This window comes from Equus przewalskii, chromosome 19 (genome assembly GCF_037783145.1).
Source record: "Equus przewalskii isolate Varuska chromosome 19, EquPr2, whole genome shotgun sequence".
Lineage (NCBI taxonomy): Eukaryota > Metazoa > Chordata > Mammalia > Perissodactyla > Equidae > Equus > Equus przewalskii.
In genome coordinates this window covers 44,506,252-44,532,051 of record NC_091849.1, presented here as the reverse complement: position 1 = coordinate 44,532,051, position 25,800 = coordinate 44,506,252, and the positions used below count along the sequence as shown (strand labels likewise).

Genomic DNA, 25,800 nt, shown 5'->3' with positions numbered 1-25,800 from the left:
GTTTTCATCTTTTTCTTTTTTTAAGCATTGGGCTAGGAGCCTGAAGGAACCATATAATATGAAAAACCCTGAGAGGTTTTATTAGCCAATAAAAAAACCTTAGTTCCTATTAACCACTTAACCCCTTGCTAAAGTTCCGCACTTCTTCCTTCTTGGAGCCTTCTCTCCCTCTCATGCCCACGAGGAATGAAAGCTGGTCCTTCCGTCTCTCCCTGCACAATTGCAGTTCACAGTCCGTGTTCCAGAAGTTGCGGTTGAGAATTGTATTCAATAATAATCTCTGTGTTTCTCATCTGTGAAACCACTAATAGGAAGATTTTGATAAGGAGTCAAATCTTCTATGCCCCGAAATCCACACACAAAATGACTTTTTAAGCACACTGCTAAAAGGGAGAAAGGTCACTATGATTTTCACGATTTAAATATTAAATGACTGTTAGAGAAGACAGAACCAGACTAAGGCATTACTGGAATATGTAATGATTGCCACAGAAGTCTCCTCTCCTTTGGGGGCAGAAAAATAAAGAGAAACTCACAGAGAAACAGAAAGTGAAACTGGTCAGAGCTGTGTCACTGTCCGAGATGGATGGAGTTATAAAAAATAAATGACCTAATTTAGGAAGGAAACGACGTCCAAGGAGACTTATATCATAAAACCGTTGTATTAATACTCCCACAATTATGCATGACCTGTGGTTTTGTTGTTTGCTTTTTGCTGTTTTTAAAGAATAAATTTGCACATTCGCATCAATCCATCATCCAGTTGTGTTTTGGGAGTTCCTGGTACTCCCATCTCTCAAAAAACATCCTTAAGTTCTGCCACCATATACTGTATCTCCTAAACCCACTTTCTCTCACTTTCATTTTCCACATCCGGGCTAACTCTGGTACTTATGGTTCTGCAGGAGAAATGTCCTAAGGCCTAAGGAGCACAAGGCCACAGGAGACCTGGTTGCAATTTGGTGTTCTGGCCTCATTTAATGCTGCAGAGACAAGACTAGTTCTTTTTTCTTTTCTTTCTTTCTTCTTCTCCCCAAACTCCCCAGCACATAGTTGTATATTCTAGTCGTAGGTCCTTCTGGTTCTGCTATGTGGGACGCCGCCTCAGCACGGCCTGATGAGTAGTGCTAGGTCTGTGCCCAGGATCCAAACCAGCAAAACCCTGGGCCACCAAAGTGGAGCGCATGAACTTAACCACTCGGCCACAGGACCGGCCCCAAGACTAGTTCTTGAGGGGATTGTGTGCTTGTGTGGAAGAACTTTTGCTTGTCTTCCCCCCTACCTTTTTTTTTTTTTTTTATCATTTTGCTACATGGTCTTGATGTCTTTATAAGAATGACAGGTGGGGGGAAATTCTTCCCCTTCTGCGGGCTATAGAGTGGGACAGAATGACATGGGACAAAAAGATAGCAATCAATAAGTGAGCTACGTTTGCAAGGCTAAAACATAAAGCAGGTTTTCCAGAAAACCCCACTAAGTTGCCAGACATCACTGCAACAAGATAATAAGAAAACAAATTAAAATAAGTTTTAGTCAAAGTTAAGTGGGTTTCCAGAAACTCGATCCTTCTGGTTTCCAACTGGTTGAGCATGTCTGAACAGCAGGACGGGTTGAGTCACAGAAAGCTTTTGAATAAAAGCTTTACAAAAATTCATTATAACCCCTTCTTAAAGGTCAGCTTCACCGTGCTCCTGACATCTCAGGAGCATCCAGTGTCCCTTGTCCCCTCTAAATAACCAATTTGAAGAAGAGTAATTGCTTCTTCAAGACCTGTGGGAGGAAGGCGGTGCTTTTTTGCAGAATCTGCAGGAATTACAAACATCTGAGGCAAACAAGTGCCGTGTCAAGAAACCCTTATGTGTGTGGCGAGCTCCATCTCTCCCCGAATGGCTGCTCAGGCAGCTCTTTCCATCTCGCCAACCTGCCCCCTCCCTGTCTCCCTTCAGGCATGCATGCGCACATCACTCACACACACACACACACACACACACACACACACACACACTCTCTCTCTCTCTCTCTCTCTCTCTCTCTCTCTAGTATATTACCCTTTGCATCTGCAGTGGATTCTTTTCTTTGCTAAATTTTGATTCATAATTTTTTTAAAAACTTCATGTCCAACGCCTCCTGATTAAATAGCTACTGTGCTGGGAAGCCCCTGGGAAGCTACAAAGAGGCTTGTTGGAGTGCACAAGAATGGCGGCCAGGAGGGGAGAGATCCCCTTGCCTTTGCTCAGAGCTCATCATTTACATATGGAGCATCAGCTCTCCATGTATTGGTTCCTCCCTGGCCTTACTTAAGCACGTTCTCCAGGTGCGAGGAGAGAGCCACAGGAGGGAGAGCAGAGGTGGGTGGAGAGGAATTGGAGAAACCCGGAGTCCCTAGGCCTAGTGTGCAGGCCGGCTGTCTCACCCCCTGCACGTTCTCTACACCGACCCCAGACAGCTCAGGCCTTGCAGACTCTCACAGAAAAGCATCCTTCCAGGCCCTTAGGAACTGACTCGAGGAGCAAATGCGCGAGTTTGCCTGGGATCTCACAGGTGAGCTGGCCCACACTCACTAAAACCGTGACAATCAGTTTAAGTGTCCCCAGAAAACTTAACGATGATAGGGTGGCAGTTTTATCATAAACCCCCTACCTTTCTGATGCCCCTAAACTGTTGTTTCCTAGGACTGGTCTCTAAAATGATTTTAAATAATCGGGACAGAGAGCCCAGTGGACTGGACTGCCTGCTGTTAACCTGACAATCTAGGTGGGGTTGTCTGCTTACATGGGACAAGAACCTCCAGTTCTGCCGCAGATCTGGGCTGTGTCACTATTGTTAACCACCCGTTTCCAGAGGGAATGAAAAATCAACTGGTGAAGATCTGTAGGCCCTGCTCTGTCCGTCTGTGAACGAGGGCTTCCTCCACCTCCTCCCTCGCCTTTGCAGGCTGTTCTCAAATCCCATAAATATAAACATGTGGCTCTTCAACCGCATCTGTAGATAATAACTTCAGGGGGCTTCCTGTTTACATGGCAATACCCATTTCCCAGCCAAATAAACTCTGCGACAGAGAGCTGAGGTGTTTATTGGGCCAGTCTCGGCTGGGATTGAGTTAACAGGAAACACCCACTCTCGAAGAAATGTCTGAGGATTAAATATTTGGGGGGCAGGGGGCACAAAGGGTCAAAAACACTGGAGAAATTGCTTTCTTCTTCCACCCGTCTTTTCCAGTGAGAAACAGAAGCAGCCATGATAAATATGGTCAAGCAGGCCAGGCCCAGGAGAGCCCCACGGCCGCGCTGAGGCAGGGAGGAGGGAAGCAGGGCCTCCCTCACAACACGTCCACACCTCGGGGGGCCATTGGGTGAAGGGATGGGAAAGGTTGATGGACATCCAGCCCTGGGAGGCCCCTCAGTCTTCTGCCGGCCTACCCTGTTTTAACGAGCAATGAATTCTCACACCAGCCCTGTCAATAAAGCCTGACCTAAGAATTTAGAGAGAGCCGTTAGCCCAGTGGTTCTCCATTGGGGCGATTGTGCCCTCCTGGGGACATTTGGCAATGTCTGGAAACAGTTTTCATTGTCACAACTGGGCAGGTGCTACCAGCATCTAGAGGGTAGAAGCCACGGATGCCGCTCAACGTCCTACAATGCACAGGACAGCCCTCCCTACACACACACCAAAGTATTATCCAGCCTGAAATGTCAACAGTGCCAAGGTCTCGCCCAGTGCCTTTCCATAAACCAAGAAACTGAAACCCAGAGGTGTGAAGTGATTTGCCCTAAACCATGCTGCTGCAGAAAGCTGGAGAGGACAGGAAAGCCACTGTGCCCACCTCCTATGGGATGCCTTTTCAAGTCACACAGATGTTTAATTTAAAAGGATAAATATACATCCTCAAAGAGTCACAAACAAGTTTCCTGGCCTACGTTCACCCAAGTGCTCTTAGAATGTCTACGGGTCTTAGAAATTAGCTGTTTCCAGGATTTCTCAGAAAACAGTGTCCAAGGGGTAAGAAGGAGCAGATCCACCTAAAGGAGGCCTCTAACTCTTCGCGTGACGTGGCCCACTGGCGAGCGGCTGAGCTTCTCTGCACCACGGTTTCCTGGTCCCTCTTTTAGAACTGTGGTAAGCCAAGACGTACAGAAAGTGCAGGACCTAAAGAAAGCAACCACTCTACCCCAGGCCCTCAACCTTATCGCAGGGGAGGGACTTGCCAAAAATAAACAATGGCCCAGAAAAAAAATCTCCAAACCATGCTTATGCTCGCTAGCAGAATTTTTCTGAGACTAGAGAGCTCCAGACCAAAGTCTGTTTTTACTCATCCTTGGGCTTTGGTTGACTTTCTTTTTAAGAACCCAAAAGAGATGCGGGAAGGAAGACAGATGACCCCCTATGCCTGGGCCGCCTGAGAGCTTGTGGCTACAGCCAGGGGTTCACTTGCCCGGCTGCGTTCACGTGCCCAGAGATTAGAATCACAGAACCACTGAAGCTGCTGTCCTTACACCCTGACTAGTGCCATTGCTGGAATAAGGGGCTTCACCCAAGGATGGAGGGGGGCACACCTTCTTTCAGACACAGGCTGACAAGGAAGTGGGTTCATGGCTAGATTCTTCGCCCACCCCTCTTAGGAGCAGGACAAAACAAGACCCAGCGCTTACCAAGACTGTTTTTCCTCTCACCAGTAATATAGGCTCTCTGTTCTCATCCAGCCCTGGCAAGTCCTACGGCCAATAACAGGCCAGGTGTAGGCAAGAGGAGGTGTCAGAGTAGAGAAGAAGCCGCGGACGAGAAAAGACCCAATGTACACACATAACAAAACCAAAAAAGCCATTTTATTGAAAATTAAATTCAAACTTCAAATTAATATTACAATCATGAGAAAAATGCCAAATAATTCAATTTACAGTTGCAACATACAATACAAATAGTCCCTTTGAAGTTAAGAGTAAACTCATCCACAATCATGACCTGTGGCACAAAGCAGAATTTGTACAATATGTGCATGGAAAGCAAATCTTGGGGAACAGCAATTGGAAAAAAATAAAAACGAAAAGCTTGTATTTACACAAAATGCTACAAATATTTTTGTTCCACAGAAATCTAAGAATGGTAAAGCATATCCAGAAAAATGGAATTTTATTCAGAATACCTAAGAAATTACTGTAAGTTATGGTTTTGGCTGATATATTTCAAAGTACTGCGTTAAAAAGCAAACAGTTATTTGTAAACATGAAGTAAACAAACATCTAAAAAGTTCTCACAGAAAATATTTTTTTAAAGGCATTATCTTTTTAAGAACAACAAATTCAAGGTTTGGAAGTGTCATCTTTTATTGATCTTATTTATTAATGTTCTTTCAAATATCATAGATTTGATTACTGTTTTTGCTAATGCTTTGTGTTTCCATGTCCTCACCTAGACTTTGAGTCAGTCCCCGTCGTGGGGATGGAGGGAACTCTAAGCCAGCACACACATCTCCCCTCTGAATTTGCAATGGATGGTCCCTAATGGGGTGGATCTTTTAAAAGGCTCTGGTGGGGTAAGACAGACTAAAGGACAAACAAGAGCTACTCTGTCGAGTCTCTCAGTTCCAGGCTGGATGTCATTCCACTAATCGAAAACCAAAGCTTCGGTACCTGTTCTGGAACTCTGACATAGGTTAGAATGCGTGGGACAGCCGAAACAGACAGAAAAGTGGCTGTGCTGCTCACACTCTCAACTCCAGCAACACTAATGCTCCCTAAAGACCGTGCTATTTTGACCTGAAATAGAGTGCATGGTTCCACAGTAGCAGTAAGGCTTTGCTTGGGTCTTGAAATCACAAATCATACACATGGCCCAGTGCAAATTAAGGGTTCAGTTAAGGAAAAAAAAAAAAAAAAAAAAGATAAAAGAAAAATTTAACCTCCAGGCCAAAAAAGGGCAGCATTTGATCTAGGAAATGTAAATTACCCCATCGAGTGGTTGGAATGAGGGTGGAAGGAAGAAGTACTTGAATTCTTCCCAAGAAAAAAAACTTTTAAAGTGTTTCTGGGTTGCTGCCTGCAGCCACGATAATAACATTTCAACACAAAAGCATCCCTAATGTCACTTAGTATGCGTACTGTAAACTTAAAAAAGCCCTTTAACATTAAAAAATAATGTACAAATATAGTACCTTTTTTATTAAATAGGGTACAGCTGGCACTGGCGGTAACATTTTTATGTCAATCAATTAAAATCGAAATGTGTAACCAGACACTGGCTTTTTTAAGTGCTGCTGAAACAAACACACATAGTTTACACTTACAAATAAATGGACAGTGGTGTGCTTCAAGCTACCACATGCAAACAATAAATAGTATCAGTTACTACTTCCATCTTACTTCAGTAACAGAAAAGTGGCTTATTCATCTAAGCATACTTGGTATACGACCTTTAGAAGGCAAAGTGTTTTGTTTTGTTTTCCCCTCAATTTTTATTAGGAGGAGTCAGGATGAATTCCCAGAGGCTCCCAGGCGAGAAGTACAGGTCCAACTGCCCGGCCCCACGGGCTGTCCTGCCATGCTTGGCAGCCTAGGAAGTCGGGATGGGGAATGACTAGAGAGCATGGGGCCTCTGGGGGCTGGAGGCCCATCTCTGCAAAGTTCTGCTTAGCGGGGCTGGGAATTCAAATGAAGGGGCCCTGACGTTGGGGGGGTGGGGCTGGGTGGGCAGGCATATGTCTGGCGGTGTCACTGAATGATCCTGGCTTGGATTAAGGAGTCACACTTGAGAATTTGCCCCACGGCCGCCAGGAGTGGTCAAAGTGCAGGAGGGGTTTTAACTCAAATCCAGACGTGGTAGGAGCAGCCCAATTCCACACAGCCAGCCTTCCCTTTCCCCTACCTTGGGAGAATCTGAATGTCAAAGGTCGTCCAGGGGTCCCCATGGACTGTCTGTTCTCTCAGATCAGCTCTCTGTGGAACTCCCCTGCTACTTCAGATGACCTTGCTCTCATAAGACAATGACTTAATTCTGCTCCTTTAAATGCAAATTCTGTGGAGAGCTGCCGGTGGGGCCTTGGGTGAGGCAGATGTGGGTTCCCCCGATTGACTGACTGACTGACTGTTTGCTAAGGCGGGTTGGTTAAGAATCCCGGGTGCAATTTGGCTTTCCTGTATCATGGGAATCATGATTGATGCCTTAGCCACGTGCATCTTCACTATGAAGCCTGGCGATTTAGAGTTTTGCTTTAACTAGGAAACCACAGAACTTTCTTCTGCAGTTCAATGATTCACTTGTGCTTGTCTTTTTTAATATGACAAGAGTCATTGCTATTCGAAAGAAATTAAGAAACCACATCACTCCAGCATTAAATGCTGATAAAGGGCAACAGAAGCGATAAAGGGCTAAGAGTTGTTTTTAAATCCCTAATTATTGCTTAAAAGGCAAAGCTTAGAGGCAATCAAAGATCTGAAAGAACTAAACATAACATTTCCTTCATACATCACAAAAACAAGCTACATCTAAAATATTTGGAGATGGAAGTATTTTTAAAAATCACATTGTGCCTGGATGAACTGAAATTGCTTAGCAATATTTCAGATATGGCTCTAGCCCACTGAAGAAATTTGTTATTTAATAAAGAGCACTTTTAGAGACCGAAGTCAACATATCAATACACTAAGAAATGTTTCAAGGGTCCAAATGTCATTAAATAATTATAAATATATCTTTAAAGTTATATGACCATTCACGTTAGCAAGTTACCTCAGATTTTACACATATTCATAATTTAAAAAAAAAAAGAAAACAAATAACACACAGCCAAACGCAAACACTATCTATACCATTATGGCTATAATAAGATATTGCCATTTTCAGTTTTGCATAAAAGGAGAGGGGGGTTGGTTTGTGGGATGGGTTTTCTTTTTGGTTAAGTGGGAAAAGGAAAACAAAAAGTACAAAAAAAGTAAAATAAAATAATCTAACCTGATCAGTATTTTTGAAGTCACTTTCTCAAAGTAGAAAAAAAAAAAAAAAAAAACCAAAAAGCTGAACCAAACAGTTCAAATGAGTACTCGCGTAGGTCTGAAAGCCAAGTTTGGAACAGCGATCTGAATGGAGCGAACTGAATGGAGCGCCCCATCACGGAAGCATCCACTCCGCCTCTTCTCCCTTCGCGCGCACCTCGACCCGCTTGGGAAGCGGGTCTGCGCATGCGCTGGTCCAGACGCAGCGCAACCGGGAGGGCGCGTGGGTTCAAAGCACAGGGAGGATGGGGCTCCCTCCTCCTCCTGCTGAACCTGGAGTCCGCCTCTCTGAATTGGCATATGAGCAGGTTGTTTATGACAACAGACCAAACAACAAAAGCAACAAAAATACCTTTTCTCCTTTGTTTGTAAAAGTACATTTTAAATAGAAAACCGTCTGAAACCTGGTTATGACTGTCTATCTTGGGCCTTTTGCTTCTCAAAATCTCCCCTCCTATGATTGCAAGATCATGACTGACTGAGTGAATGAAAAATCTTCTAAAAAATAGGCACTTTGTAGATAGCTAATCGATATACATATATATGCACTCTCTCTATATATGTATATGTTGATACACTTGGGACGTGGCTCCCAGATACCGCTGGGCCATTGCTGAGGAATTTCAATACGGTCGCCAAACAGATTCATCCATTCTGCCACTAGAATTCAAAACAGTTGGGGAACTGCTGTGGCTTCCATCAGCGTCAACACCATCATTCTGGTTAGGCAAATTTGGATTTAATAGCGTGCTGCCATTCGAGGTGGTGGTGCATGGCGGCAGCATTCTGGAAGGAGACCGGTCTCCCCCCGGCACCATGGGGAACTGATAGGATCCTGACGAAGTGCCATAGTAGAGATATGGAGTGCTGCTGGTCTGGAAGGGTCCACTCTGGCTTTGGGAAGAGCCGGGGTAGGGTGGTGGCAGGTAGGTGTGGTAGTGAGTGGTGGCGGACATACCGAGGGACATGCCTGAGGTGACTGGCGGGGTGTAAGTAAAGGTGGCTGGATAGTGCATTCGTGGGTTGGAGAAGCGGCTCTCAGTGAGGGATGAAATGCTTGGGAACTGCCTGGGGTCTGAAAAAGGGCCCAGTTCTGAAGCACCTAAAAATTACAACAGAAGATGGGGGGAAAAATCTGTAAATATCAATTAAAATAATGATAGAATTTTTACAAGAAAGAAGAAAACTTTAGCTTCCCAAAAAGGAACAGCAAGCCACAAACAGACCTTCAAATGCACCGGTCACTACACAGTCTTTTTTTTTTTTTCTCACTTAACACTCTTCGCAGCATTTATCCTCATGTTCTTCACCCGCAGAGAATCCCAGAGGGCTTTGAAAACCCCAGTTGTGCTAGGTCGTCTGTGTAAGCCAACCCAACACTCTGATCATATTGATTCACTCACCAGACTTCAAGACTGAGTCCTCATTGACCTTTTTCTCTTTTTGTTTCTCGTTGCTCCTCAGATATTTGAAAGTGACATTTTTACTAGGTTGGACAAGGTCCTTTTCCTCAACCCAATATGAAGATGTTCCAGAAGGATCAGATTTGTTATTGGCACTCTTGGCAGGTCCCTTAATCAATGAAGGAACTTCAAAAAGATATCCTAACACGTTCCTATCATTTCTTTTCAACTCTTAAAATAATTTACAATCTTGTTTTATTCTTCATCTTACTAACAGATTTTCAAAAGAATCAAGCCAGATTGAAATCAAAACCAGATTTCAACGTATTCTGGAACTACCTTACTTATCTGGGGGCGTAGAGGGAGGGTCTAGCCCTTAGAAATTCTCCTGAGGGTCATAAACTAAATAAGTAGGTTTTGGACGTAGTGGGGAAAGGCTTGGTACCCAGGAATCACTGCATTCCACCTCTTGATGGGAGACGTGGGACCTGATGGAGGCCAGGTGCCGACAGTAGCTTTGGGGACAGGCTCACTGCTCAGGGAGATCCAAGAGGAGGGCACCTCACCATGTATTTACTGGGCCCTGTCCCACATCCTACAGAATTAGCTTCAGGCCAATTTGAACGGGTAACCTGGATGCAAAGGTGGTTTTCCCCTAAAATGGAAAGTCCTTTAACTTCTAAAGCTTACAGTATACATCCTTCACAGATATTTCTGGTGCTCAACTTATGAAACCACGGTTATAAACCACTTCATGTGGAAATTAGTTTTCTGAAATGCCTAAAAACCTATAGTTGTCATCTTTAAAGACTGGGTTATGCTTTTCTAAAACTGACAGAATTGTGACAAGCCCTTTTATAACACCAGTGTTAAGATTTGGAGCGCATCTAAAATCTTTCAATTCTTTGGATCTCGTATCTTTGCTTTTCCTATAGATTTCACCTAGAAGGGAAAGCACTTAGTGATTCTTGAAGGCCTCAGGGAGTGGGTACTTGTCCAGCCCCATTTTTATTTAGCCCTTGTTCTTGGATACTACATTATCTATTAAAGGAATAATCCTAATACTTTTCTTTAAAGGGGCTGATGGAGAGTTGTTCATTTTTCTTAAAATGCACACTGCCTGTGATTTTCATAAAATGCTAGGCCCAAGTGCCACGATGTGCATTTGTAATAAAAGTGACGATTTCAAAGCAATGCAGAGTTAACAGAAGTTTTCCTCGAAAATGGGACAGTACCAATCAGACAGCCCCGCCCAGCCCAGCCCAGCAATTAAAAGTCTCACCTGCCTGGCTCTTCTTACTGAGAGTGGAAGGCCAGAGGCAGAAGTCAGAGGTGGCAGTGTCATCATCTGTAAAATGAGGGGGATGAGCTCTAAGTTCCCTTCCAGCGCTAACGTTCTGTCACCGTGAATTCCAAGACAGAGGAGAAGCAACAGCTCAGGGGAGGGGGAGGCAGAGAAGTTCCCAGCCCTCGTTAGTGCTTTTCCCGGATCCACAGGCCCATAAGCAGAGGGTGAAAAGCCAGTGAGCAGCTTCTAAGACCAGAAGCAAACACTTTCAAGATGACAAACCAAAACTCACACAGGCTGGGCAGTTACTCTCAGCTTTTTATAAATTCTGCCATCCTCAACTGGCCTCTACCTAACCCTTCCCAAAGACGAAACTCTGACAAGCTCCAGTTTAAAAATGTACAAGAAGCGATGACAACAGAATCGCACATGGGGGCAGATGAGCGGTAAGGTGCCCCTGCCGCACGCTTCTGCACTGCCTCACACGATGCAGGCACTACAGGGGGGCCACAGATGTTCCTCGCCCGCCTTTTCACTGTAGGGCAGCTGGGTGAACTGGAGTTGGCAGAGCTAATAGTTATAGGCAGGCCCCTTCTGGAAGCATTAAGTTCAATGCTCAGACCACGTGAGAGAAACCAGAATAACGTGAGCAATTTCAAACGGAAAGAAGTCACACTTAAAACATCCATGTGTGCCCCCCACAGAAGCACAGAGCTCACACAGACAGGCCTGTCAATGTACAAAATGCTTCTCGGGGGTATTTGTACTTACGATATACCATAGTCATAATTAAAATTCCATGTGGTTTCCCTTATTTTGATGCAGAAGCCTCATTAAAACCCTTTCTGTGGGGCCCTGCCAGTAAACTCCAATATGGTTTTGAAGGTATCCCTCCACCGCCCCAACTTCTCTATATTACCTGATACATTTTGCTGACGTTTTTATTATCTATCACGTGCCAGGATCACTGTACCTTTCTGGTTTATAGATCCCAGCTAATGCGAACTGACATTCATTTTTCAATTAATGAGCTCTGGTTGTGGTTTATAGAAAACAATGCAGTGAATTTCCGCTGGGTTTACACAATTTTGACCAATCACTTCTAGTCATTTGAGACTGTACTGTCTTGAGGATTAACTCCTTCGGGGCAGAGAGTTAATGTGGACTTTAAAGCGATTATACAGTAATTTTTATAACTTGCAAAAACCAGAATTTTCTGGAATTTGCTTCGCTATTTTTGTGTTACCAAGAAATGTTTCTGAAACATACAGCAACATGTTCTCTATGAAGAAATATTAACAACTTGCGACAGTATCACATGAGATCTCCTAGATAATAATCTATGATGGGGAGAGAGAAGGAATCCTAAACTTAAAAAAAAAAAACCCAAACATATACCCCTTCCTAATCTTCAATTTATTGACAATAATTGTTACAGAAGCAAATGATACAACTAAGTTTTCTTTCATTGAATGGGGTTGTATCTGAACTTCTAATCTCTGTTTTGTACATGAACTCAGGTTACCTTTTAGACTGCCTTCTTGGGTCATATTGACATTGTGTTCTAAATGATTCATACCTGTGCCACCAGCCACATTGCAAACTTAAAAAATATACTTACAGACTTAAAAAAATAGACCTAGATATTCTATCAACTAAAGGAAATGTACTATCTACTTATTAAAAGGGTCAAGATGAAAACCTGGCAAGTTCTAGAAGTTCCATTCCCCCAATCTGATTTTATAAACGTAAAACCAAGGCTCAGTAACTGCCCGGTGATGTGCCCTGAGTCTCGGAGCCCCCAGAGCCTGTTTACAACTCCTGACTGCAACCTCCTCATTAGAGAAAGCCAGCGCTGCCCGGGGGTCCTTGAAACCCCGATGAACACGGTGCATCCTCCGGATGGGCTGGCTGTACTCAACTTGGAGTCGGGGCGACACTATACAGTAAACATGAATGCGATATAGGGTAGAATGCAACACTTGGGTGAATGTTTAAACAAACAAATAAAAACTGACTTCAACAAAAGTTTGCACTTGCGACTAGGTTTGGGCTATGTCTCAGATGCCCTAAGGCACCCACTGACCCTCCTCTGCCGGCTGGGGTACTCCGATGGAAAAATCCAAACCCCTCATTTACTGCTTAGATAATCCTGATCTAACCCGCTGACAGACAGGGAAGCTGAGGTCCAGAGGAGGGGAGCCACTCATTCTACAACACCATGCAGCGTGAGAGAGGCTGAGCCACAACCAGACCCCTCTTACTTCTGACCTCTTTGCCATCTTAGTCACCCTTCAGGAATCTGATATATCTGCACAAATACATAAATATCTGCTGCACTAAAAGTCATAAATTTGCCTAAAAACACTTAAGTAGGCTCTTCTGGTGTCTATGTGTTGCCCCAATGAGGGTTACTGTCTTTGGGACATTATTAACAACTCTTTTAGGTCATGTTTTTGATCTAATCTGCTAAATAGTGAGCAATTAGTGCAGTTGCTCATGGCATAATGTGAATGAGACCAAGGTCAAGGGTTTGATTCCCTTAGGACCTGCTGGTTTCCTACAGATCCAGCTCATTCCGGAGCCCTGTCTGCACCCCTGGCCACAGTCAGAGTGCTTGCAGACCAATGTAGCTGTCATAAAGAGAGCTCCAAGACCCGGGCTCATTAAAACAGCAGCAGCAGCAGCAGCTGTTCACAACCTAATATACATGAGGAAGAATACATTAATAAAATGCCCATGAAGCTCAAATAAAATCAATGTTAAAAGGTAAAAAAAAAAAAAACTTGCTCCTCCCCGCAAGGTCTATGAGGAAAAAGGAAATAGCCCCTCTTTACCAACTAGGTTTCTTGGGTCTTCAGAGGGAGTGGAAAGTGTGGTAGAAAGGAGTGAAACCACGATCAGAGAGAATGAAAGAGAACCTCTGACCTTCAGTTCTCGCAGCCTGTGACCTGCCACTCGGCATCTTTCATGCACTGCTTTCGACTGCTAGTGACCTTGGGGCACCTGGCGCGCCGGACTCCTAACTGAAGAGCGAGCTGTTGAGGACAAAGAGCTGTCTGATCCTTGCTTGCCTCCCCTTCAGGGCTTAGTAACAAGAGCACTTGACATTTCTAGGCCTTTCCCTGCTACTTTAACATCCATTTTCTCATTTCGTAGACCCTCAGTAGATAATGGTTGGTTGAAAATGGACAAGGAGATCTCTAGAATGAAAGGAAATGGGAGTTTGAAAAGAATATCAGACTGCGTACTTGCCATGTGGGGCTGTCAGCTCGGAAACATGGTACCCGTGTATCGTCCCCTCTAAGCCATGGTATTTATACATCCCAGCTGAGAAGGAGGCGGGGCAGAGAAAAGGAACAGGGGTCGTGAATCCAGGTGAACACAACTGGCATATTCAGAGTCCTTTGTCCTACTTTTTAAACGCAAGGGCATAAGGGTAGAGAATGAAAAGCCATCATACTTCTCGGCAATGAGGCGTTAACTTCAAAGCTGCACTGGGGCCTTTTAAATGGCAGGAGTTATTGCTTCAACAAATTTCAAATAAAGCCTGAATACTTTTCTATGAACCCCCTCACAGCATGCTTTCTATTGGAACACAAAATGCACGGGATCTCCAGTGAGCTGCCCTCCTCTAAGAATCTTCTTCCCCTTCTACCACACTTTGGCTGCCCCCTCCCCCCGTTCTATTATATCATTTCCTATTTCACTCCTGTTCCAATAGTATTTATTTTCAATATCACTCTTTTGGGCCCTTAGTTACTACTTTACAGAATTATTAGCTGTTTCTCAGCCTGTTCTCTCCAACTGTAAAGTAAGCTTTGGATGGTAAAGGTCATGATTTATTTTCCTCTCATATCCTTCAGGACCTTCTACATTGTAAGAGCTTAAATTATTTTTAAATGTAGGTGTATGGATGGATGGATAAGTGACTGAATAATTAGTCAAGAGGGATCAGGAACTCTGTACAAGCAAAAAGAGGAAGACTGGCAACAGATGTTAGCTCAGGGCCAATCTTCCTCACCAAAAACAAACAAAAAAAGATATAATAAATGTTAGGCAATGCTGACATCAAACCTAAAATGTAATTCAAATACCATCCTATACCTATAAAACCTCGTAAAACTCTCTTGAAAGAGTGTTCAAAACTCTTCCCCAAGCATCATGACATCACTTGACCTCACATTTGAGACAGGGGCCCACATACGGCAGTTGCCACCAGTGAGCAGATGCCTGTTTTGCCACCAGTGTTGTTCCCAGTATCCTTAGAGCCAATAGCTGTGTGTAAGACTACACTGGGAGCCACGGAGAGAAGACGTGAAAGAGAAAGGGGACGAGGCCAGAAATGGATGGCCTGCGGAAAGGTTCGTTAGCACACTTGTCTCCCTCAGGATCCCAGGGTAACTGCTGCCACGAAGGTCGTGTTATTCAATTGGAGTTGGGGGTAAAGGTAACAGGGTGTAAAACTCACAACCTGTCTGAATCTCTAGACTAGTATACAGAGCCAGTATGTCAGTCATCAAGAATCGCAAATGACCTTTCTAGAGAAGAATCGAGGGGCCAGCCCCGTGGACGAGTGGTTAAGTTTGCATGCTCCACTTTGGCAGCCTGGGGTTCACCAGTTTGGATCCTGGGCATGGACCTACACACCGCTCATCAAGCCATGTTGTGGTGGCATCCCACATAGAAGAAGTAGAGTGACTTACAACTAGGATCTACAACTATGTACTGGGGTTTTGGGGAGGAAAAAAAGAGGATGATTGGCAACAGATGCTAGCTCAGGGCCAATCTTCCTCACCAAAAGGTATACTTTAAAAAAAAAGAATTAGAAGCCTGGAGACACAGTGGACCTGAGTGACATCACGAGATTATAACGTGGTCCTTCTGTCCCAGCTCAGTGTTCTGCTCTGCCTCTGCTGCCCTGACAGACGCCGCCAGCGGGAACACGTGGAGCATCTGCCTTGAGTCCCCTTCGATCTGCGTTCCACGATACACACACAAAAGGGGAAAATCTTCCACTTACACACCACCTTTTCAGGCCACGTAAGTGGCAGAGCCTTAAAACCAGAGGGTGTCACCCCCTATCCAAGCATAGGTCAGCCACCTTTCACAAGCGCGACTGAGCCACTCGACAACCAAGGGGTGAAAATAAGGAGGACGCTGTTGGCATATTCAGGGTCCACTGGTCTCCCGTTCCAAGGTCACGCCCCACTACTCCTCAGGGTCTGAAGCCTCCTCTTCCTGGTAGGACATATGGGGATCCGCACCTCATGCTCTCCCCAGTCTCACGGCCACCTCTCTTCTCTCTGCCAGACCAAGGGTAGCAAGCTCACCCCTACACAAGGACTTCCCAGGGAGACAGATTCTTATCATTTTTGCTTTACCAGAGACATCTTGAACTTTTATGTGTATAAATTCTACCACTCCATGCATTTTAAAGTATTATCATTGGTTTTAGATAACTATTTCCATTTTCCAACTAAATAGAAAGCAAATTAAGAATGAGAACCACGTGATCCTTCTTTTAGCTCCTACCCAGGACACAGTACGGTGCTGAGAAAAGATGGGTGCTTCAAAAAACGCGCTCAACGGATGAAGCACAAGCATAGTCTCAAGCAGGTAACACGACAGAAGCAGAAATGCTGTGCAAACATTAACCAAAAATCAATTTTAGACTACACACAGAATACTATTTTGTATTTTCCACATTGAAGTTTTAAAGGATTTTACATCGATTTTTCTTAATTTCCCTGAATTTGTCCCCTTACATTAAAATGATCAAGGATCTATCAGTACATTACTTTTACTTTTAATTTCATTAGATAACAATTGGAAAAATATACCCTATATGGGAGAAAAGCAATAGATCATGCTGATGGAGAAGAAACTGGTAAAATGGGAATCTGAAATCAATTTTTTTAAGATAATGAAAGGTCAGACTAGCAAACTCCATAGTTTTGCAAAAGAGAGGAAAAGAGCCTCAACTATCCAGTATAAATATTTATTTTCCGTGTTGTAATGAATTGTACTTTTCCACTGCAGGCTCACAAATTCTGGAAGACCAGCTGATCCTAAGGCTAAGAAAGTATGCTATGCTGAAGGAAAGAGAGAGAGGAAAAAAACAATCTGGTAATTTTCAGCAACTTCAACCATTCCTTAAAACCACTCAAATTTGGAGGATATTGTCGGAATAATGTATTTCCTCTTTCTGAAGGAAAAGGAGGCAGGCGGCAGAAGATGGGCCAGCGTATATGTATGCACACAGGGCGGGAGAGTAAGAGAGAAGGAAGGAACCAAAAGGTTGGGGGGCGGGGGGACAGGAAAAACGAGAGATCTTCTTGCTAGGCCTTGATTAAGAACTTTTTAAAGGCTCGGAAGAGTGGATAGTCTTTGAAACCAGATCCGCTGCAGGAAGGAGGCCAGCACCCAGGACACCGTGTCTTTCTGAAGGGGCCACCCACGGTGCCGTGGCGGTCATATGACTGCTCTGTCACATCCTGAAGCCATTTCCAGCCCATGCACACGTCTGTGCTCCCATTTAGAGAGGATGGGATATATTGGGAACACACATATGGAAACACTTTCAGAGAATCAGTTTCCATGAAATTCATAATGAGCCAAGTGGCTTCAGATGTGGTTGCGTTCCTCCGATTAGCCAGAAAAAAAAAAGGAAAAAAGGAGGAAAAAAGGGACAAATCCACCCTTTCAGACCTTATTTCAGTTTCAGAGAAATTAAAAACCACTAATGACTTATGGCTACCAAAACATGGAGCCACAATTAAGAGAGAAGGAACTAGGAAAAAGAAGGAAAGAGGTTTAAAAGCAATAGTCTTTCCCTCCTAAAAATAACAGCTTCAATATCAGTAATCTTATCTTAAATCAGGGGGAGGCTTTCCTGTGATGGTATCTGCCTAGAGCGGCCTAATTAACTTTCTGGCGTCCTGGCAGAATGTACTGCGCATGTGCAGATGGAGGGGGCGGAAGATGCGGGCCGGGGGCGGGGGAAGCAGAGACTAGAAGACCAGCTCTTATTTGATAACATATGTGGCCAATTAAGATTATTTTAAAAATTGCAACTAAATGATAAATTGTTCCTAAGTAAATCTTTCCAAAAAGCCTGAATGCAGAGGGGACAGCCTGGTATTTTCCTGTGGTCTGTGCGAGTGGTACCTCAGACTATATTAAAAGCAGAAATTTATGAACTGGTTGAGATGTTATATATTAGACACCAAAGCCTAGCTGATAGGAGGGCATGAAATACAAGAAGGGGACAAATGGGGGGAGGGTTTGTAAAGAGGGACATTTAACTGATATTAATAAGCTAAAACATTATTTTTATATTAAAATAGAAATGCATATTATGGAGTAAAATTCACATGGATTTGAAGATAAAAAAAGAGACTTGAAAATGCTCTGCTTGTGGGAGTTGCGGTTGTTTGGGGTTATGTCAACAGATTGTGGGGAGCAGGGGCAGTGAAGGAGCCTGGTTCCCTCTGCCCTTTAGGGTACTTCAGTGGAAAGACCTGAGGAGCGTCTCTTTCAAGCCTGGTAGCAAGCCTAACCCCTTGATTAGGGACGCTCTGACTCGAGGTTGCTTGATGATGGGCCGGGAACCAGCACTGGCTATTGCTTAACAGAGTAGTCTTTGCTTTGCTCCAACCATAGGAATCCTACAAGTGACTTAACATTCACAGCATCCCGTGGTGTTATGAGTTTTGCTAAGAGGAAAGAGTGGCTAACCAAACAACTGAGACGCCAGGGCTCCCATCGGCAGAGCATCTTGACTGGAGCACTTCTACTTACTTTGTGGCATTAAATCTCACCACAGCCCTGGGAGGTAGACAATGTTACTGATCCCACATGAGGGATGACAAACTGAAGCTCAGAGAAGTGAAGTGATTTCCTCAAGGCTACAGACCAGTAAAGGCTGGCCCAGGACCAGGCCCCAGATCTGTGGGGCTCAGCTGTCCGTGGTGCAGGGGTTCAGTGTCATTTTCATGGGAATTCTAACAATTGGCCATGCCTACCTGGAGGGCAAGGATGAAAAAGGTTCTGATTGGTTTTCAAGGACAGTCCGAGGGATGGGGATGGGATGTGGAATGAGGAGGCTGATGTGTGCCACTTATTTGCCATGCTTGACTCAGCCCCAGAATTCTTGTATTGTCTTGACCACTGATGTTCTGAGTGATCTTAGGCAAATCATGTCTTATATTGCTCAGGCTGTCTCTTTGAGTAAGACTCTTGTAAGTGAGAACTGGCAAAAACACACAGCAAATAACAAACATCTCCATCTCAAAGAGGCACGCCTCTTACTGGTCCTGGTTGAATTATTAGAGCCAGAGAAGAAAGAAACTGAAGAGATTGGGTCCAAGCTAGAAGAGACATGAGCTGAGAATCAGAATCCTGAAATTCCCGATTAACTCCACACACCCAGCTCCGGGTCCCACCAAACTCTTCTGTGAAAAGCCATGCCTGTCACAGCAGGAAGAGGGGGCTCCCACAGCAGATAATCACCACAGAGACCTCATTCCACCACCCCCGAATGCACATGCTGTGTCCTCGCAGATAGATAGAGCTTCAGTTCTCTGCTTGTTAAAGCAGGACTAGATCTGCTCCTCTCAGTCTAGCCTACCAGTCTCAGAGTCTCGCCATAACTGAGTCCAGCGCTGATCCAGAGAGGTGCAGGGAAAGGAGGAGCCGGCCCCAGGCAGCTGCTGCCTCCCAGGCAGTATCACTCAAAACCTGACAAGCTTGGAGCCCAGTTTTTTCAAATATAATTCCCCTCAAAAAGTTTAGCGCCTTGCTGGGGTCCGACAGCCCTGAGGCCATGCTGGACCTTAACACACGTGACTCAAACCGCCCAATGCCCCAAGACCCAGAACTTGAACCGGATCAGCAAAGTGCTCTTCAGTCTGTCCCGGTCAGCTGCACGAGGCACAGGCACCCCAGGCTTAGCACAATCCATGTGAATCTAGCATCAGAGCCACAGGCGTCAGCCTCCTACTAGGACCTTCCTTATCTTTGCCCGCTCTCCCCTACAATCAGGTGTATCCACTTACCTGCTCCCCCAGGCGGGCTTGGGCTGATCATGCCCAGGGATTGGTTTCTTTCCCAAAAGGAAAATACAAGAAGTTTCCTGGTTATAATAGAAAGTTGCCTTAGAATCAAGATCCACTTTGGTTTGTGTGTTGTATCTTCTGCCCAGATGGCTTATTTGGGTTCCTGAAACCTTGTCTTGTCCACCTTTCTGGTTCCTCAGGGTTTCCTTGTTCACAACTGCCTAGCTGTTCTGTGACTGCATGTCACTCTTTTTACTCAGGTAGGAGTACATTTCCAGATCTCTGTATTAGGCATACAACAGACGTTGGCTAGAATTCCGTCTTGTCTCGACTTACCTTCCAGCCTGTCTCTCACTTACTCTGCTCCTCATGAACCCTACAATCCAGTCAAACGGGCCTCTCTTCCATTTTCTGTACTACCCTCCACGTTCCCACCTTCATGCCTTGGTTGACATTAGTCCCTTAGTATCCCTGCTCCCACCCATCTCAGTCCCTGGAAATTCCAAGCAACCTTTAAAACCTACCTCACAACCCCCCTCTGCTTCAAAGATTCTTCTCATCTTCTTGGTTAGCCCATAGTCCCCTCTCCTTCCTCTGCACTCACTCGCTTCTTCATGTGCCTCTTACGGGCGTGTGCGTGCGCAGGAGCTACAAATCAACTTATCACTTCTACCAGCCTGTGCATTCCTTGAGAACGGGAACTCTGTCCCATCTTTAAATGCATTGTATGTAGCTCCTCTCAGAGGGACCTAGAGAAAGTATTTAAATGTGGGTACAAGGAAAAAGTGATGGTGGTACCAGGTTTGACCTAAACCCCTGTCTCTAACTGCAGTTTCTCTGTGTCTTCTGTCTCTGCTGTCCATCTTCAGCCAGCTGCTTTTCCTGACCTACTGTACCTGGCTTTACCTGCACCTAAAGGACTCGAGTCAGTTCCACATTCACAGCTCTGCTCTGCCCACCAGGGCTGTGTCTCTTGTTCTAACCTGCTCTGTGCTTTGCTCCCTTATCCTAAGAACAAAAACTTTTTCTGCCTTTTTCAGTCCCAAGCAAATTATCCCGTCCCACATCAACAGTGACCCTCAAAAATAATAATTAAATAAAAAAAAGTCTCAAATTGAAACATTGCTTTTTAAAGTCATCACTGTTCTTACATACATCTGGTTTTACCTGCACAAAAAGGCTATGAGGTAGACATGGCAGGTGCCAACTGACCACAAAGCTTAGTCAAAGAAAGGATGCACCGTCTCCAGGACACACCCAATCAGTGGCAGAGACGAAAGGAAATTGTTGGGTTTCCTAGTCCGTGTCCCTTTTCCCCACTAGAGTTGTCTCATTAGCATCGCCTACTTTTCATCCTAGTAGAAGTCCTCATAGAGGAAAGGATGATATTTCTTTAACAACAGGGGACACTTCAACTGAATTTTTTTAAAAAGTGAGGACTGGCATGCCTTCTCACATTGGATGTCTAGATCCAATAGCATCAGAAAGCAAACTACTGCCTTTCACTGAACTGAAAAACCAACTCACTAAAAAGAATTTCTTCTTTGTTGCGAGGATTTAGCCTGAAACCATACGCAGAGTCTTCGTACCGTCCTGAGACAAGCCTCCTGCTGAGGCTTCCGGACCCACCCAAGTGCTGCCGTAACTCGCTCCTCTGACAGTCCCAGAGTTTCTCCACTCAAGCCCGGCACACGGAATTAACTCAAAACTGCTGGGGGAAAAGCGTCCCTTTTAGAGTTTGATCTGGCATCAGTTTCAAAGAGCTGTTTGTATATTTTAGAATATGTAGAATTTTCCTTTGATTGAAACCCTTCTTTTAACAATGGACAAGAGATGATTTCTCTTCTGAGTGATTGAAACAAAAACAAACACATCTTGGTTACATAGAGCCTTGTTCTCAAAGTGGTTTTTTTGAGAGAAATCATACCCTACAGATTGTTAAGCATTTGGCAAAACCCTTCAAACAGCCAAAGCCAAATAGTGAAATTTTCCTTGTTGTGGGAGATAAACAAATACTAGAGCAAATTGGAAAAAAAAGAGGACCTCCTTTCACTTTCTCGTGCTCGATAACACGCCCCTCTCGATAAGCACACCCACCACGTCAGAGGGTTTCACCCCCAGTGTTTACTCCTGGTGCTATAGCAATAAACTCGCCACAAATGGACATTTTCAACATTTGTGGCTGCTCCCAGACTTCTTGTCCTTCTTTGGGACATGAAGCCCTCTGTCTCCAGAGTGTAAACAGACACACCTAATTATGTATTAAGGTGTCTGAGAGGAGCTACTTGTTTTGATGACCAAAAAAAAAAAAAGAAAGAAAAGAAAAAGAGGGCCTGGTCTGCTCAGTGTGCCGTCGGACCAACACGCACAGACAGACCGGCAGGAGCTCCTCAAACAGTGGAAGTTCTCCGCTTGCCATGGACAAAAACCAAAGCCCTGTTTTTCCCAGCCTGAGAATACTGTCCACTGAGTCCACGGCAGATGTGGACCGAAACAGCTGATGAGATGAGAGTGGTCAAGAGAGATGGTGACGTCACAGGTCCAGGACAAAGTCTATTCGGTCTTTTCATAAGGATTTAATTTTAGGATGAAGAGAGGAGAGGAGCAAAGGAGGAGGAGATAACTCAGAGTTAGCATTCTTTTTAGATTACAACGGCCGTGTACGGCAATAACAAGAAAAATGTCAGTGGCCTATTAGAAATGTAGCAGGAGAAAACGATTCTGGAGCGTTGGACTAGCAGTCAGGGGCGTGGGTTCTGGTCACAGCAGTGCCCCTAATGAGCAGGCTGATCGTGGTGGAGTCCCTTCCCCTCCGGGACCCACACATAGCCTTGTTGGTGAAATGACAGAATTTGACAAAAGCATCCTCATGGGTTTCCACCTCTACAATTCTGCTTCTGCCACATAATAGACAACCTTGAGAATTCCAAAAAGACCTCTAAATATTCTACTAGGACTGCTGTTCCTCTAAAGAAAGGAGCCCATTCATTAGAAAACAGTATAACGGTTTCTTCACATGAGCTATATCCACTGTGCAAAAAATACCCAGGTTTTCTTTCCAGATACAAAATGTCAATTAGAAAATTTAGTATATTTTTCCACAAAATAAAAAAAAAAAACACATAATTGTTAACAACAGTTTGCAAGAGGCCAAAAGAAAATGGGAACATTATTAGCTTTTTAAGAAAGTTTTTCATCATTAAATTTAGCACTAAACAGGGTTAAAATTAGCTTTAGGCTCACACCTTCAATGAGAGATATGTGAGCTATTTCTCTTTCTTCTTTGTTCTAGATTCTTCAAGAAAATTCTTTGATCCGAACTATCTGAAGTTAAAATAAACATGTTATATCAACCTTTCCAACTCTTGCAGGATGAGATATATTGTTGTGCATGACTTAAGTTGAAGTTTCCTTGCCCCACATATAAAAATATATACTTTGAGGTTTTAAGATTTCATGAATAAGTACATATTTCCACTGTTATTTCTGGTAGGAAGTTGGTGAATTTTGCTTTATTTTGGGTACTCTGATCCGCATCAAGTGTGAACACTGGCTACTTACTAAGGGTTGCTGGTGTCATGTCCCCCAAGGGGAGCCTGGAAAGACCAGTGGGATAAAAATCCCTCTCAGGATGATGCCCAACCAGTTTTTGTAGCAAAGTCTGGTTCTGATGTAGAGGCTCCCATGACAAAGCATAGTGGGGAAAGCACATTTGGAGCCAAAAGACTTGGGTTGAGTCTTTACTCCTCCACTCTTTCACTGTGTGACCTGGGTCAAGTCTCTGCATGTCTCTGAGCCCTAACTTCCTACTGGCAATTCAGGGACTATAGTAACATCCATGGTCCAATGAGCCGTTCTGGCGATTAAATGAGATAATGCCTATGAAAGTGTTTTCTAGATATTTAAAACACTACCTAAATATTATCATTAATATCAAGTTTTGCCATGCACTTATTTTTACTATCACCTTTGGACTTAGTTACTATAATTCTTCCCATTTTCCTCTGCACCTAATTTGTCTTAGGTTCTAACATGGTGTTATTTATCTGTAAGCTTTAAGTAGTTTCTGCCACCAGAAGAGCCACTGTTATAGATGACCCGAGTGTCCTGGGTCTCTTCTGTGTCCTCCCTCTCTGGAGTTCCTGAGTCAGAGCAGTAGAAGAGTTCCAGCTTCCCCCCACGGATGCCTCGTCCTTCCTGGTGGGTCTTCAGGTCTTCTTCACGTGTTCTGTGGCACCTGCCCCAGTCTGCACCTGTCGTGGCTGATCAGCCTTCAGGCCAGCATCCTCTGAGACAGCAGCTTGTCCGCATGTCATCTAACACACTGGGCGTGGACGTCTTCACTTCCAGCGTGAGGCTGCGGCGAATCCACAGCCCTAACTCGCAGATTGCATTTGCACAAATCTCTTTATTCCTCCCCCGTTTCCCTCACTGCTAACCTGTGGATCTGTTATACTTGTTAAAGCTTACTTGCCACACTTTTAGGTATTTGAAGAGTTTTACCTCAATGTGAATGGCTCCAATTTGCCTTCTACATAACCTAAAGTGGTACTGCTTATTTGATTCTCATAAACTTTTAGAAAGTATTTTTAATGTCTTACCTGGAGGTTCGGTTATTTACAGTTTGAAATTCTACCTTTTTATTAAAATGTTGGCAGGAAGACCCTTGGGCGGGGCTCACTTTGGTGAAATAGTTTTTCTTTTTTAGGCACCCGGGACCATGGCAAGGAGAGTGGAAGATGCAAGGGAACCATCTACAGGGACCTGGGGCGTAAGCTATGGCTTTGCAAGTCCGAAGCTGACACTTCAAATACGAGCTTGAAAAGTCTGCACGTGGCCAAAATGTAACCTCGTCTCCAGTCTTCTGGTTCCAAGGTCCTTTAATACAGGCCTAGTTATCTATGGCCTTACCCACTTTGGGGTGTGATTTTCAATATTATACTGCAGTGTTGTGGGGAAAAAGAAAGGTACCAACGCCTAAGACTAGGGAGGAGCATGAGTTTGATCAAGGCCACCCCCTCATCTGAAGAGGAAGCAATCAGTTATCCCCATCTGTGCCATCAGTATTCAGACATCCTGGCTCCGAGGGAGAAAATAGCCCTCTTTTTAGTAGAGCACACTATCTCTAAATTTTATTCCTTTTAAAAGTAACTGGTTTTTCCAGGGGCTTGTGTTCTGTTGTTTCTCAGTCTAGTTTTGCATCCTCCTTACATTGAATCTTTTGGCTCCTATTCTCCTTTACTGCTCTATTCCAAATGACAAAGCCAGAGAGAAAGGTTAAAAACCAGGTTTGGCAACCAAAGAAACAGCCAACCCACTAGCCAGAGCGCAAATCTGTAAAGTTTTCAGAGTTCTTGAAATTATTCTAGATTTCCCATCCTCTGAAATGCGGACACCCTTTGAATTGTATCTTATTTTGAGTCCTTTGAGTTTCCAAAACTCAAAGTAAATCCATCAAATAAATTTTAAGCAGACTAGGTCACTGAGAAACATGCTCCCGAGACCCTGATCTCACTGCTCTCCTTCCTCCCTTATAAAGAACTAACAAACGTCTGTAACGGTCTTCAGCACGCACACCTGTGCACCTTGGGATTCCAGGAAGAGGAGGAAGCTCGTGTCCACCCACAGCAGGACTTTTGTTACTTTTCAAACAGGAAATGTAAGAAGAACTGCTCATATCTTCATAAGATCTTGAAGCCAGTTTCTAGAGCCCAAACTGAAGGTTGGGGGGAGGAAAGAGTCTCTTTTTAAGGCAGGGTTAAAGGACCTGAGAAGGGAGTGACAGCTGACGGCAACAGCTACGCTGACAGTCTCAGCTATTTAAAGCTTCCTCCTTTACCTTAGTTTGTGCTTATGAGAGTCTGCTTAGAACAAGGGCCTCATCCCTCATCAACTCAAGTTCTTTCCAGTTTAATATCTGCCCCAGTTTCTCATCCTCCGGGAAGACGCTGTCCTGGGTGTTGACCCCACTCACAGGGAGGAGGAGCGCTGGTGTCTCACCGGCATCACTTTTCTCAAACGCAGGATGTTAGCCTGCAAACCTGATGGAACCAACCACTACCCCC

At 44.4% G+C, this 25,800-nt stretch overlaps 1 protein-coding gene across 7 annotated transcripts in view; it reads right to left on the bottom strand.

Moving 5' to 3' along the window:
• Window positions 1–25,800, bottom strand: part of RUNX2 (RUNX family transcription factor 2) — a 315,413-nt gene that overhangs the window by 99,363 nt on the left and 190,250 nt on the right. For 3 of the 7 annotated variants that reach the window (XM_070586105.1, XM_070586108.1, XM_070586109.1), the window contains one exon: window positions 4,804–9,087. The exons of 2 other annotated variants lie outside the window; for them this stretch is intronic. In XM_070586105.1, coding sequence (XP_070442206.1) covers window positions 8,609–9,087 — 479 coding nt within the window. In that variant the 3' untranslated portion in view covers window positions 4,804–8,608. Of the gene's footprint in view, window positions 1–4,803; window positions 9,088–10,670; window positions 10,737–25,800 lie in introns of those variants that run through there. 2 more of the 7 variants (XM_070586104.1, XM_070586107.1) reach the window with 1 other exon arrangement.